This window comes from Nansenia antarctica, assembly GCF_963989245.1.
Source record: "Nansenia antarctica genome assembly, chromosome: 5".
Taxonomy (NCBI): Eukaryota; Metazoa; Chordata; class Actinopteri; order Argentiniformes; family Microstomatidae; genus Nansenia; species Nansenia antarctica.
The window spans coordinates 40,315,781-40,330,786 of NC_137690.1; the positions used below are offsets into that span (position 1 = coordinate 40,315,781).

General features: G+C 49.7%; 1 protein-coding gene across 1 annotated transcript in view; it reads left to right on the forward strand.

Moving 5' to 3' along the window:
* mark4b (MAP/microtubule affinity-regulating kinase 4b) overlaps nucleotides 1–15,006 on the forward strand; it is a gene marked incomplete at both ends in the record, with an annotated part of 89,695 nt that overhangs the window by 20,776 nt on the left and 53,913 nt on the right. The window contains 3 exons of the mRNA XM_080532080.1: nucleotides 857–1,054; nucleotides 1,964–2,017; nucleotides 13,664–13,712. Coding sequence (XP_080388206.1) covers nucleotides 857–1,054; nucleotides 1,964–2,017; nucleotides 13,664–13,712 — 301 coding nt within the window. The remainder of the gene's footprint in view (nucleotides 1–856; nucleotides 1,055–1,963; nucleotides 2,018–13,663; nucleotides 13,713–15,006) is intronic.

Consider the following 15,006-nt stretch of genomic DNA (forward strand, 5'->3'; position numbering starts at 1 on the left):
GTTAAGAATGTAAAGGGGATGATGGAAGCTGTGGTGGATCACTCTTGTTTACTTTGTGGTCGGACCCGATGGGGCTGGAGGAAGCTGAGCCAGGCCTCTAACAGGGAGGAATGCGGTGCCGTCATGTCTCGTTAGCGCGTGAACACCCGGCTAGCCGTGCGCGGCGGTGTGGCGACAGGGGGCCGTTCCAGGCCAGATCGATGAGAAGACACCACGTGACGGGCGGACGGGCGGACAGGGCCACCGGCCTCGCTTAACCATGACCTCAGTGGCAGGCAGGCGCAGTGAAGAATGCCAGCAATGTGGGGGTGGAAAAAGATTAGCCTAGTGTCTTTCCTTAAAAAGGCTGTGCTGCTAGCCGGCGGCTAACGCTAACCCCTACGTGTTAATGTGTGACCGACCCGTGCTGTGTTTCGGTTTAGCCGTCGTCGGTCGGCTAATCCTATCAACGGTTGTTTTACGATAGTCTTATCTATGAAGGCTCATCTCTACGTGTCGATCTAAATGAATTAGGCCGATTCCGTGGCCTCTGTGGCCTCTGTTAGGCCTCTGTGGCCTTAACACTCGCTTTAACGGTTGCACAACGGCCCTTGTTAGTTTCAGAAGTGGAGACCTCCAGGGGTTTGTTAGTCAGAGGTGGAGGGGTCATATCCAGGGGTTTGAAGATCACCTTAAAAGCTCCTCAGGCAACGTGTCACACAAGTGCTTTACTTTTGAGTGTGCATTCTAGAACCCTCCGTAAGGCGTCGGTTGGAATATATTCTATGCTACACAAACGTCAAGATGTGGTCGATTGGTTTGGCCTTAATAATAATAATTAATTAACCCCTCTCTCTCTGTCTCTCCATTTCCTCAGCATACCTCTCTCTCGGCCAGCCGCTCGGAGAAGGGCACCGGTTGGTCGAGCCGGTCGCTCGGAGCCCGATGCCGCAACTCCATCGCCTCGTGTTCGGACGAGCAGCCTCACATCGGCAACTACCGCCTGCTCAAGACCATCGGCAAGGGGAACTTCGCCAAGGTCAAGCTGGCCAGGCACATCCTGACAGGCAGAGAGGTGAGGCTCGGTCAGGGAGAGAGGGAGGGAGGAGAGTCAGGTTGAGGAGAAGGTTCTGGTCAGGGAGGGAGGGGGAGGGAGGAGAGTGAGGATGAGGAAACGGTTCTGGTCGGGGAGGGAGGGCGGGAGGGAGGGAGGAGAGTCAGGATGAGGAGAAGGTTCTGGTCAGGGAGGGAGGGAGGGAGGAGAGTGAGGATGAGGAAAAGGTTTTGGGGAGGGATGGAGGGATGGAGGGAGGGTGGGAGGGAGGGAGGGAGGAGAGTCAGGATGAGGAGAAGGTTCTGGTCAGGGAGGGAGGGAGGAGAGTCAGGATGAGGAGAAGGTTCTGGTCGGGGAGGGAGGGAGGGAGGAGAGTCAGGATGAAGAGAAGGTTCTGGAGGTGGATGGTCATGGGGGTCCAATGTTGCTAGGTTTGGTTCTGGATCACACAAAAAAAATCAGTGGATTGTATTGTGGTTTTACGGGGTCACGATGCAGTGTTTTAATGCAACAACAAGCCTGAGTCATCGGAGTTCCAGTTCCTGTCATCTATCTAGTCTCTGTGTTAAGTGTTTTGCCGTCACAACTTACAAGGCTTGTGTAAGTCTCTATACAGACAGTAATGGAACGTCTTGGCTCCGAGGCAGATGTTTTAAGTACTTCATTACACGGGACTGGTATATAACTTGAACCCATTGAGGTGGAACAGGGACCATGTGAAAAGCAGTGTGTGTACCATATATATTTACAGCTTTTCACACTCTTTGACCAACACAACCCTATTAAACCTCTTGTGAGGCCTGCATAGCCATGGCTTGTTTAACGGGTTAAAGCTTTCGTTTATTTTGTTTTATAGCAGTGTCACTATGTATATGTTATCAGTGATCAATGTAATAATTGATCTTGTGCTCCCGTGTCATCTCTTTTCAGGTTGCAATAAAGATCATCGACAAGACCCAGCTGAACCCAACCAGCCTACAGAAAGTGAGTGTCATTTACATTGACATGTTTGGCATTGAGCAGACGCCTTTACCCAAAGTGACTTACAACAAATAGTCAGGTTCACTATGTTTCAATTTAAACTTTCGTGGGAATTTTTTGGGGATTTGCTAATCTATACATTTTTGGAAAGGGCATTGTATGAGGAATCAGAAAATATATGTTTCCATTTGCACAGATGTCTGAAAAGCGGCCATCTTGGCATTTACAAAATGGCCGCCATAATACACACGTTTTGTAATATCTTGGCTTCTAAATAAGCTAGAACATTGATTTTAACTGCTAAACCTACATTTTCAGGGTCAATGAATCCAATGGTTGGAGTTACAAAGCAATTTTTTGTATTCTTCTTCTTAAAAAAAAAAAGTATATGGGCACAGGCAGCCATTGCTCTGCAGGATCCATAGGCTAATTGGATCCCCTGCAAAATTGGTACTCCAAACATGAGGATGGCATGCTTAAACCAACAACCACAGACGTCCTCCCAGCCCCAAAGTCCATCATTGAGATGGTACAATGCAAATGCAAAACTGACTGTTCTTCTGGCAGATGTTCATGCAGAGCTAAGAACTTAGCCTGTACCGACATGTGCAGCAGCCAGTGCCAGAACGATGACGATTCCCAAGCTGTGACGCACGAAAGTGATGATGATGAACTAATCTAACAGCCCAGCTCACATTGGCACGCATTGGACTCGCCATTCACATATCACATCACACATAGCATAAACGCTTATACATAGTCAAGAGACACAACCCGCCTGTCATTACACATAGAGTAAATACACATCCCACAAACAGAACAACCAGCACACCATACACTCCCCACATTCCTCCCATTCATTTATTTTGTTTCATTCCCTATTTTTATCATTAAATATGATATACGGAGCTTATTCTCCATGCCGCACCCGCCTTGAAGTCCTGCCTGAGAGCGTTCCTCACTTCCTGTTTGCGCCAACTCAAGATCCCCAAAATCTGGCGAAGAGCCCTAGTTGTTGCGATCCCTAAACCGAATAAGCCTGAAGGGGACCCTAAGAGTTACCGTTCCATCTCTCTGTTATGCATCCCCTTCAAGATCCTCGAGATGGGGCCGTCTTTATAGACCTGACGGCTGCCTACGATACCGTATGGCATCGCGGCCTCACCTGCAAGCTGCTCCGCCTGCTGCCGGACAGGCACATGGTCAGAATGATCATGGAGCTCATCCGTAACCGCAGCTTTACCCTTACCACCGGTTGCGGACAGCTAAGCAGGCTTCGACGCCTTAAGAACGGCGTCCCTCAGGGATCGGTCCTGGCCCCCCTCCTCTATAATATCTACACCTATGACCTGCCCAACACACTCTCGCGGAAGTACGCCTACGCAGACGACCTCGCAGTGGTGTACTCTGCTGGAAATTGGCAGTCTGTGGAGGGGATTCTGAGCCAGGACATGCAGACACTAGTGGCATACTTCCGGAAATGGAGATTGAAGCTTAGCGAGGCAAAGACGGTGTCGGCTGCCTTCCACCTTAACAACAGGGAGGCTAAATGTGAGCTTAGAGTATACCTAGATGGAACTCCCCTGCCATGTTCCGCTGAGCCAATCTATCTCGGCGTGACATTGGACAGGACGCTCATGTTTCGCCGGCACCTCGAGTCACTGCGCAAGAAGTTAACAGCTCGTGTGGCGTTGATGAGGCGACTGGTTGGCTCAGGCTGGGGCGCCGGCGCAAAGACCTTGCACACGGCAGCCCTAGCCCTCCTTTATTCAACTAGTGAATACTGCGCCCCAGTATGGTGTCGCAGTGCCCACACCCGCCTCATCGACTCGCCTATAAACGAAGCCTTGCGGTTTGTGACAGGATGCCTGCGTCCTACCCCCGTGGACAACCTTCCCATCCTAGCAGGCATCCAGCCCGCAGGCCTCCGCCGCATGGGAGCCACAGCACGTCTCGCCTGCCGGGCCGTGGAGCTTAATAACCATCTGCTCCACGATAGGCTCACTATAACAGCGGAGCCCTCCCGGCGTCTCAAGTCGAGACACCCATTTGTGCCTGCCGCACAGGATCTCAGGCAGCAATGCAGAGATCTTAACATCAGTGCGGCAGGATGGGCGGATTATATGTGGCGCGCGGAGTGGGAGGCAAACACCTCCAAACTCCGCGACCATATCCCAGTCGCCGGCCCTGAGCCCCTCGGGATGGACTTGCCAAGGCTATCCTGGGTGAGGCTCAATCGTCTCCGGACCGGCATCGGGCGTTTCCGCTCATCAATGCACAGATGGGGCTTGGCCCCAAATGCGTCGTGCGAGTGTGGCGCAGAGGACCAAACCGCAGACCATGTTATCCTGGATTGCCCGGTGTACCACCCACCCAACGGGATGCATGTTCTGTCGGTACTAGATGACGAGACGATGACGTGGCTTCTGGAGGGGTGTCCAGAAATATAGCCCGGGTGAGCCCCTCAACCAGGTCTCGGGGTGGTAAAAGGGGAGCCCCTCGGCCCTGAGCATGGTGGAGTGGAGAGGAAAACAACTACCCATACGCCGAAAGAAGATCATTAAATATGCCATTAGGCTAAAGATTTACCTGCCTCTGTATTGCCTTACTGGTTGCTGGCTGTTGCCATAACATCCAAAAATGTATAGATTAGCAAATCCCCCCAAAAAGCCAACAAAAGTTTAAATCATAACATCGAGACTATCTAATGCAGGAGGTTGTCGTGATCATACTGTGGTCTGTGGACTCACGTATGGAAGTAATAGAAAAACGACAATTTCTTAAAGTATAAGTTACACATTTTTATGTGATGATATAAAAAAAAAAAGAATACAAAAAATAGCTTTGTAACTACAACCATTGGATTCCTTGACCCTGAAAATGTAGGTTTAGCTGTTAAAATGTTCTAGCTTATTTAGAAGCCAAGATATTACAAAACGTGTGTATTATGGCGGCCATTTCTTAAATGCCAAGATGGCCGCCTTTCAGACATCTGTGCAAATGGAAACATATATTTTCTGATTCCTCATACAATGCCCTTTCCAAAAATGTATAGATTAGCAAATCCCCAAAAAATTCCCACGAAATTATATAACAAACCTGACTAAAATCCATTTGTCTAAGCAAGTGAATCATAGAGCAGGAAAAAAAGCAGGAAAAAGTAATAGAAGGAAGAACTTATCTATGATCAGGCCAGGGGCCATTGGCAGTCGTCGTGCTAGAAGAAGAAGAAGAAGAAGAAGAAGAAGAAGGAAGAATTCTTTCTTCTTTTTTTTTTATTATGACACTGGGGAAACAGTACAGGGGGGTAGTAGATATCTCAGGAGGGACAGTTAAGGTGTAGCCTGAAGAGATGGGGTGTGTCCGTGTGTGCGTGTTATGAGGAGCGGTTTGGAGATGCAAAGATAACCAACAACAACACAAAGTCGCCGTTTGTTTACAAGAGATTAATCCAGCGGAACTATTCTCCTAAGACCTTAAACCAGCCTGGCGGGTCCCTTAATAGACAAGAAATGACCCGACTGGACCGACACACCTCCCCACACCAATGAATAAAAGCTTATTTTGCTAAGGTTTGTCAGCCTCAAACTAAGGACTGTGTGATCTACTGTGAGACTGACAAAAGTTCAGGAATGTCTCTTTAAGATACAATACGCTTCACGTGTACAAAACGTGAGTGCTCAGAGATAGCAAGACTCTCCCACCCCCCTTCTCTTTGTCACAGGCTAAAACAGAACATCAACATAACTTATCAGCTTGCATCCAACCTCAGGAAGGATTTTCCTCCACTGCTGATCGATTTGTCAACAACCAAATTGATCAGGCCCCAGTCACAAGGAGCAGCGTGTTGTTGTGGACTTGTTTTGGCAAACATCTGACCTGTGGGATGATGTGTAGTGATGGCCTGACCTTTAACCCTCAACCTGTAATGGGGGGGGGGGGGGGCTGTCCAGAAACAATCCTCCATTGGCATCATCTTTAAACCCCCCAAAATGCCGCACCTTTAACCACAAAGTCCTTGACTAGTTTTAAGGTCATGTAACTATAAATTTGCTGGAAAAATAAACGTGAAAAAGATTGACATTTTTATTTAGCGTTTCAGTGACGAGTAGTCTTCGTGTTGTAACCAAGGTAACGATACGACAGAATATCTTAGCCGGGCTTACTTTTGATCTGTCCCATATACTAGAGGGATCAGAACAGACAGAGCTATTGGTCTTATCTCGTGGGAGACGACACCTTACACCCTAGACACTGGACTTGTTTGCAAGATGGTTATAACTCAATTGAGCCTCTCAGAGGTACAAGGTTCAGCTACAATCGTATTGCTTCTAAATCCATTTCAAATGGACATGTCAAAGGTGCAGTGGCTGGGGGTGGTTTCAGGACAAGGCCCTGCATGTCTGAGATGTTGTCATACCTACTGAGAATCAGAATCAGAAGACTTCATTGCCATGACATGTAAACATGTTAGGAATTTGGTTTGGTACAGTGGAGCGCAGTTTACAACAGGACAGGTGCAAGACAGGACAAGACAGTGCAAACCAACATCATAGTGCAAAAAGTAATAAATAAATATAAATATAAGAAGTGCCAAAAGATCAAGTGTTCAGGTCAAGACAGTCCATAGCTCTCTGAGAGGGGGTGGAGGGAGGGTAGATAGATGGGGGTCAGGTCAGGGGGGGACGACGACGACACCAGCAGCATTTAGGAGCCGGATGGCCGTGGGGGAAAAGCTGTGTGAGTGTCGGGCCTTCACAGTTTTTAGTGACGCAACCTCCTGCCTGAGGGGAGCGGGGCGAAGAGACCGTGGCCTGGGTGTGCGGGGTCAGCCATGATCTTCCTGGCCCTCCCCAAAGCCCTACTTTTAAACAGGGCCTCACGGGGGGGCAAAGGGCAGCCAATCACCCTCTCTGCTGAGCGTATCACCCGCTGCAGCATGGCCTTGTCCTTGGCCGCTGCAGCGGGGAACCAGATGATGATAGCGAAGGTGACGATGGACTCGATAATGGCAGTGTAGAAATTCACCAGCATGGTCCTTGGGAGGTGGAATTTCCTGAGCTACACTACACTACTTGGAGGAAGGCCTCCAAGATCTCCAGAGACCCATCCCACCCTGGGTACGAACACTTTGCTCGGCTGCCCTCGAACAGGCGGTACAGGACCATGTTCGCAAGGACAAACAGACTGAAGCTCAGCTTTTACCCCAGGGCCATCCAGGCCCTGAACACAGCAAAGACCTAGGTTCTGGGCCCTGGACAGTCTGGACGGATTGATGGCAGCTGCTGGATTGAAAAATCAGGTGTAGTGCTGAGGCACAAATGTGTACATTTCAAGCCTGCAAACTGCGACACTTTAAATGAATGTGCAATAACACTATGTACAATATGACAACCCTAGGGTACATAAGGTTGCAGAGAAATAGGAAATGTTAGAATAGGTATAGCATAGCATAGAGTACAGCACAGTGTTTTATTTGTACAGTATAGTATAGTGGATAGTGTACATAGCCTTTATTTATGTAAACCAGCTCCTTTCCCTTCTTTTTTTTTTTTTTTTTTTTTTCTTTCCTAGCACCAGGGGAGCCCCCCCCCTCCCAAATTTCGTTGTTTGGTACCTGTACTATATCAATGACAATAAAGACCATTCATTCATTCATTCATTCATTCATGGCCACCATTGTGATGTAAACCACGTAGATGGAACCCTATTCTGTCCTCTGTGATGTCACCTCCCTGTCCGCAAGCAACGCTACGATAGTCCGTACGTCACAAACCGCACAACGTCAACACGGCTGGGGACATTCGTCATTTTCGGAGCTGGACGTCACCGTTACGATTGCTGGGCGATAAATCCGTTCTGATTTTGTTCCACACTTACTAAGTTTGCAGGTCAGGTCAGTTGAGTCGTTTACTGGAATTTACCGTTCATTTGACACCTGTGTTCCAAAATGACGAAGGTCACTGATTTTGTTTCCATTCTGCCAAATGTAAAAACCAGAACTGACTTGACCGCTCGTTAGCGACGGCTCCGATTCACTTTTGCAAGCAATCATAAGGTTGACGTCCGTCTCCAAAACAGACGAGCGTCTCCTGTTCTCCGTTGACGTCCCGACTTTCGTAGCGTATTTGTGTGAATGACAGAGCTTCCACAATCCTGCCGCATCACGTGCTGGTGAAACAGACTCCAGTTTTTTGCGATTGCCCCGCGATTCGACTTGGCTCCGACCGAGGCTCCAACTCAAGACCTCTCACTTGCCAACACACGTGACCGTCTCAAAATCCACCATGTTTACGCCCCTCCATCGCCGGCTCCCTAAGCGAGGCAGATCTTCCGTCCTCTGCCCGCTAGTGATGCATGAGTCGGCTGAAAGCCCGGTGGTGGCTAGTTGGGGTGTGAGCGTGGTGCTACATTCACACCTGCCATGTGAAAATTAACGTTGCATGCAGATCACATGACGCATCACCCCTAGCCCCGTTGCTAGGAGAGTGTTTTTGCTACCCTAGATCTCACACAGGCATCAGATCGGGACTCTCTCTCTCTCCCTGTATGGTGTTGGTTGTCTGCCCTGCGCTACTGTATGGATAGCACACACTGCTGTTGCAAATGATACTCCTCAACGTGTATGTGTATGTGTGTGTGTGTGTGTGTGTTTGTAGTAGGGTGGTGTTGTCTGGTGGAGGGGGGGGGGCAGCACAGGGAGTTGGCGATCAGCGTTGTAGGGGGTGTGCTCTGCTGAGGTGCGGTGGGGGGACCCTGCTGCTGCAGTAGTGACTTTCCTGTCAGCACTATTCAACCCATTCAGGACACACCAGAGACCAGGTGTCTTTCTCTCTACGGTCCACATTGTGATTCTACCCCACTCCCCACCCCAACCAACTTTGTTTTGTAACAGCCCCCAGCCATACTCTCTCTGTCTCTCTCTCTCTCTCTCTCTCTCTCTCTCTCTCTCTCTCTCTCTCTCTCTCTGTCTCTCTCTCTCTCTGTGTCTCTCTCTCTCTCTCTCACTCTCTCTGTCTCTCTCTCTCTCACTCTCTCTCTCACTCACTCTCTGGCCTCTTTCGCTCTCTATCTCACTCTCTTCTCTCCTCTTCTCTTCTCTCTCTCCCTCTCACCACCTCTGTTCAGGCAGTGTCATCACAGCTGTCCTCCCCTGGGGTCTCTGGCCCTTTGCTCTCCTTCACGTAGCTCTGTCTCCTGGTCCTGTCTTCCAGATAGAAGCCAACACTTTGAGGGGGGGGGTGAGGGGGGGGTATACTGTACAGGGTTGCCAGGTCCATTGGGGGGGGGGGGGCAGGTCTTAATCTGAAAGGGCAGGCAGCAGACCCCCCCGCCCCCCTTCTCCTCTTTCTCATTCACTTTCCCTCTGATCCTATTAGGGCCGCACAGGGCTTCCACGCCGGCTGACACACACACACACACACACACACACACAGACCGACACAGACAAACACACACAGACAGACACACACACACACACACACACACACACAGCAGCTGCAGAATGACTATCGCTCCCACCACATCTATCTCCTTCTCACCTTCCATCTCTCTCTCTCTCTCTCTCTCTTTGGGGGGATTGTTTGTTTGTGTGTGTGTGTGTGTTTGGGGGGGGACTGCCTTTTAGTCAGGAGCATTCCAGACAGGCGAACAAAAGGGCCAGCCAAACTCAGAGGGGGGGTGGTGTGTGTGTCTGTGTGTCTGTGTGTGTGTGTGTGTGTGTGTGTGTGTGTGTGTGTGTGTGTGTGTGTGTGTGTGCCAGTGCCAGGTCAGTCTATGATGTGTTATTGCGTCTGTGTGTGTGTGTGTGTGTGTGTGTGTGTGTGTGTGTGTGCGCGTCAGTGTAGTCCCAGGTCAGTAGGAGGTTATGACAGGTCAGTAGGAGGTTATGACAGGTCAGTAGGAGGTTATAACGGGTCAGTAGGAGGTTATGACAGGTCAGTAGGAGGTTATGACAGGTCAGTAGGAGGTTATGACAGGTCATTCAGAAACAGCAGTAGGCTTCTTTACTCTGCCATATGTTTATCATGCCTTTAAGCTGTGTGTGTGTGTGTGTCCACACACTGACACAGGGATCAGCTGGTCTTCAGCCCAGCGCTCTGACCACACCCCCATCCAACACTAACCCTCCACCCACCATGAAAGAGAAGGAGGGGGGGGGAGACGGAGGGGGGGGGGGGGGAGACACATGGAGACAGAGAGAAACACAGAGAAGGAGGGAGGGAGGGAGGGAGAGAGAAGGAGGGAGGGAGGGAGAGAGAAGGAGGGAGGGAGGGAGGGAGAGAGAAAGGAGGGAGACAGAGAGACACAGAGAAGGAGGGAGGGAGGGAGAGAGAAGGAGGGAGACAGAGAGAGACACAGACACAGAGAAGGAGGGGGGGAGAGAGAGAGGGAGGGAGGGAGACAACTTTATAAGCTGCTTTGTGTAAATCCCCTATATGCAAAGCAGCCGCAGAGCAGAGACCCAGGAAGAGCCCACGCTCCATTAACTCTCCTTGTGCTGGAGGGGGAGGAGGGAGGGATGACTGCGTGGGAGTGGGGGGGGCAGGGCTGTGCTTAATACCTGGGTCGGCATGGCAACAGTGACGTCTCGTCGGGGGCCGTCGCCTAAGGCAACAAAACAGGAAGTAGTTTTACCGGACGGAGTGAGTGAGTGAGAGACAGCGGGAGAGAGAGGGGGAGAAACGGAGAAGGGAAGGTGGGGTTGGGGGGTGGGTGGGTGTGTAGTGTGTAGTGTGTGTGTGTGTACAGCATGTCTGTGTGTGTGTGTGTGTGTCTATGTATGTCTATGCATGTCTATGTATGTCTATGTATGTCTATGTATGTCTATGTATGTCTTTAGCACATGCCCACAAGCAGATATCTCTGGCTCACAGGAGCAGTTCTGTTGATTTGTGTTCACACCACAGCCCACTTGAAATAGTAGTCTGGTCTGGTGACGCTCTCAGAACTATTTGTGTGTGTTGGTGTGTTATACACACACACAAGCACAACGTCCCAAAACAGAACTGTTGAAAGTGGTACCATGACCGTGGCCTGGGGTGCTCCAGTGGTCTGGTACCAGTACTGTGGTCTGGGGTGGTCCAGTGGATTGGTACCAGTACCATGGCCTGGGGTAGTCCAGTGGTCTGGGGTGGTCCAGTGGTCTGGTACCAGTACTGTGGTCTGCGGTGGTCCAGTGGTCTGGTACCAGTACTGTGGTCTGCGGTGGTCCAGTGGTCTGGTACCAGTACCATGGTCTGGGGTGGTCCAGTGGTCTGGTACCAGTACTGTAGTCTGGGGTGGTCCAGTGGTCTGGTACCAGTACCGTGGTCTGGGGTTGTCCAGTGGTCTGGTACCAGTACAGTGGTCTGGGGTGGTCCAGTGGTCTGGTACCAGTACTGTGGTCTGGGGTGGTCCAGTGGTCTGGTACCAGTACTGTGGTCTGGGGTGGTCCAGTGGTCTGGTACCAGTACCGTGGTCTGGGGTGGTCCAGTGGTCTGGTACCAGTACTGTGGTCTGGGGTGGTCCAGTGGTCTGGTACCACTACTGTGGTCTGGGCTGGTCCAGTGGTCTGGTACCAGTACTGTGGTCTGGGGTGGTCCAGTGGTCTGGTACCAGTACTGTGGTCTGGGCTGGTCCAGTGGTCTGGTACCAGTACTGTGGTCTGGGGTGGTCCAGTGGTCTAGGCACCATGGCCAACACTCCGCACATCCGCCCATGTGGACACAGGTTGCAGTCTGGCCCCGCCCTGTTGACCTCCCCTCTCCTCCTTACTCCTTGAAATCAAGGCAATAGAGGCACCTCTCCTGTCCCTGAAAATGATGTGGCTCCTGTGACGCCTCCCACTCTGTCTGCCTATTGGTTGTTGCTGTTTCCTTTGGGAATCTGAGGATGGATATTGAGCTCTCAGGTCTTCTGACGCTGGTTTTCTCTGTGTACCACATGTACAAAAGAAGAGATTTGGTGAGGCTGCATTCTCATTTTATGCACCAGATTGTGGAATGCACTGCCAGTTTACATTAGGATGCAACCTCAGCACATATGTTCAAGTCAAGACTAAAAACCCATCTTTTTAATATTGCCTTTAAATGACTAAATAATTAAATGATGATTATATAATGATTGGAGCACTTTGAGCTGCAATGTTTGCAGGAAAAGTGCTATACAAATAAAAAGTTATTATTATTATTATTATTGTGGGAGTTTCCCTCAGCTCACTCCCTCTCCCACTGGCCTTTTTTTCTTTAGGGTTTTGGCGAGGTCTCTGGCTAAGTTGTCTAATTTAAACACGTGGGCCTTTTTTGCCACTACCTTGGTGTTTGTGACACTCCGCCCCTGCTGTTATCTATGGCTGCTCCTGTATGGGGGACGAGAGAGAGAGAGAGAGAGAGAGAGAGAGAGAGAGAGAGAGAGAGAGAGAGAGAGAGAGAGAGAGAGAGAGAGAGAGAGAGAGAGAGAGAGAGAGAGAGAGAGAGAAGAGAGAGAGAGAGAGAGAGAGAGAGAGAGAGAGAGAGAGAGAGAGAGAGAGAGAGAGAGAGAGAGAGAGAGAGAGAGAGGAGAGAGAGAGAGAGAGAGAGAGAGAGAGAGAGAGAGAGAGAGAGAGAGAGAGAGAGAGAGAGAGAGAGAGAGAGAGAGAGAGAGAGAGAGAGAGAGAGAGAGAGAGAGATAGGAGAGAGAGAGAGAGAGAGAGAGAGAGAGAGAGAGAGAGAGAGACGGACGGGCAGGGTGTTAGGTCACGTGGTGTTACCTCACCGTCCAGGAAGTGGCCTGTCAGGTTTGGGGGGGTGGAAGTGTGTGTGTGTGGTGTGTGTTGCAACCCCTTAACAAGGACACGCACCGCCAGACACACAGACAATGAGCCACGCACTCCTTTCTGATCACTCTATTTCCTTCCCTCTCTTCTGCTGGTTCTTTTCTCTTCCGTCCTGTTCCATGGAATTTACCTGGTAAGGTGTAGGTGTGAACACGACTGTACAGGGAAATTCGATCAGGCATTTTCCCTGGTCAGGACCGTGTATAATTCCATGGAATTTACAGGGAAGCCTTAGGTGTGAATAGAAGCCTAAACATTCCCTGGTCCGGCACGTAAAGGGTTACGCATGTCTGACGCAAGATGTTTTCACATGGAACAGGTTAACCAATCACAGCGAGGAGTTTCTCTCTTCTGTACTTTTGGTTTGGTCCGCTGATGTTACGGAGTTGGCTAGTTAACCCACATCACATCAGCCACAGTCCAATCATAGTTAGCTAGCCTACTTACTTAGCTAGATTACTTACTTATCAAATGTACATTTTGTGATATATAGACGCATTACGGAGCACCGTCATTACACACCGTCTCCTCCTACAGCTGTCCTGCATCGCGCAGTCAGCACCCTGGTCTTCCACTGCAGGTCTTCCACCATCCATCCATCCATCCAACCATCCATCCATCCATCCATCCTCCATAATGGATGATGCGGGGGGGGGGGGGGGGGGTGGTGTGTAAGGCACTCAGCCCTAAGTTACTCCAGGGAGACTGGCCCTGGAATGTGTAATTGTAAGACGCTTTGGATAAAAGCGTCTGGTAAATGGTTAAAATGTAAAAAAATAAATAAAATAAAAATAGCGTGTCATATCCCACGACTCTAAAGCTGAAACACTCTTCTCTCTCTTCCTCTGTTCCAGCTGTTCCGAGAGGTCCGCATCATGAAGGGGCTGAACCACCCCAACATCGGTGAGCACTGCTTCCACCTCCAACCACACACACACACACACACACACACACACAGAGAGTGTGAAAAACAGTAAAACAGTGTCCCCTGACCCCAGTCTCCACGCCCCTTCCCCCCCCCCCCCCATCCTCCACCCTCCTTCCTCTCGGTCAACCACGGCCGTGCCCGTGCGGTCAGGTTGGGGTTAGAGGTTGGGCCATCACCAGTTTGCACCCCTGCAATAACAACACAACACAGAACCAAGAGGGCTAGCTAGCTGGCTACGTCCTGGCTCTGGGTCCCAGAGGGCTAGCTAGCTGGCTACGTCCTGGCTCTGGGTCCCAGAGGGCTAGCTAGCTAGCTACGTCCTGGCTCTGGGTAACCAGAGGGCTAGCTAGCTGGCTACGTCCTGGCTCTGGGTCCCAGAGGGCTAGCTAGCTGGCTACGTCCAGGCTCTGGGTCCCAGAGGGATAGCTAGCTGGCTACGTCCTGGCTCTGGCCTGGTTTAACACTAGGAAAGCCGTGAGGTGTTAAACAGCACCAGTGAGTACAAAACAAATTCTACCTTTGCACTCGATCACATTTCAGGACCCTCCTTTCATGACTTTTCCTAGATATGTGCGTTCTACCACCCAGCATTTTTACATTTTCAAAATCGAGTTAGTATAAAGCGTTTTAGCAGTATTTCTGTGTGTGTCTGTGTATTTGTGGCTGCCATCTTTTTCTCCAAGCCTGCAATTCTCTTTTATATCAGCAGAGGTAGCAAGGGGGCACACACTGTGCTCAAATTCAGGCTTCAGTGCTGAATGAGACACAGTGCATAAGACTGATATTTGTGTTTTTCTATAGGCTACAATAACAATCAAAATAAGATATGTATATGTGCAGACAGTTATGAAAATGATAAACTGTACAGTATGTCTCCCAATCAATGTTCGTTCAGACAATACAACCAAAGGCGTAAAAATACTGATGTTCTCATAATGTAATTATAGATATAGCTAAATTAGACTGTAGACTGCTATGGAGGTATATTGAAACCAATATATAGATTATATATATATAGATTCTATATACAACCTGATTGGATTAAATAAGATTCTGTTGTGATTGTGTTGACATTGTTGTGATTGCAAAATAAATCTTGGTTATGTAATGTGTAAAGAACATGATGACACGAATGCCTATTATGATGATATGCAAAAGGGACAATCTGTGTCTATGAATCTTGAACAATCACTGGTTGAATATGCTAATATAGGAACAGTGCCTAAAACCCCACTTCAAAAGGTTGTTATTCAAAGGCAGCATCCAAAG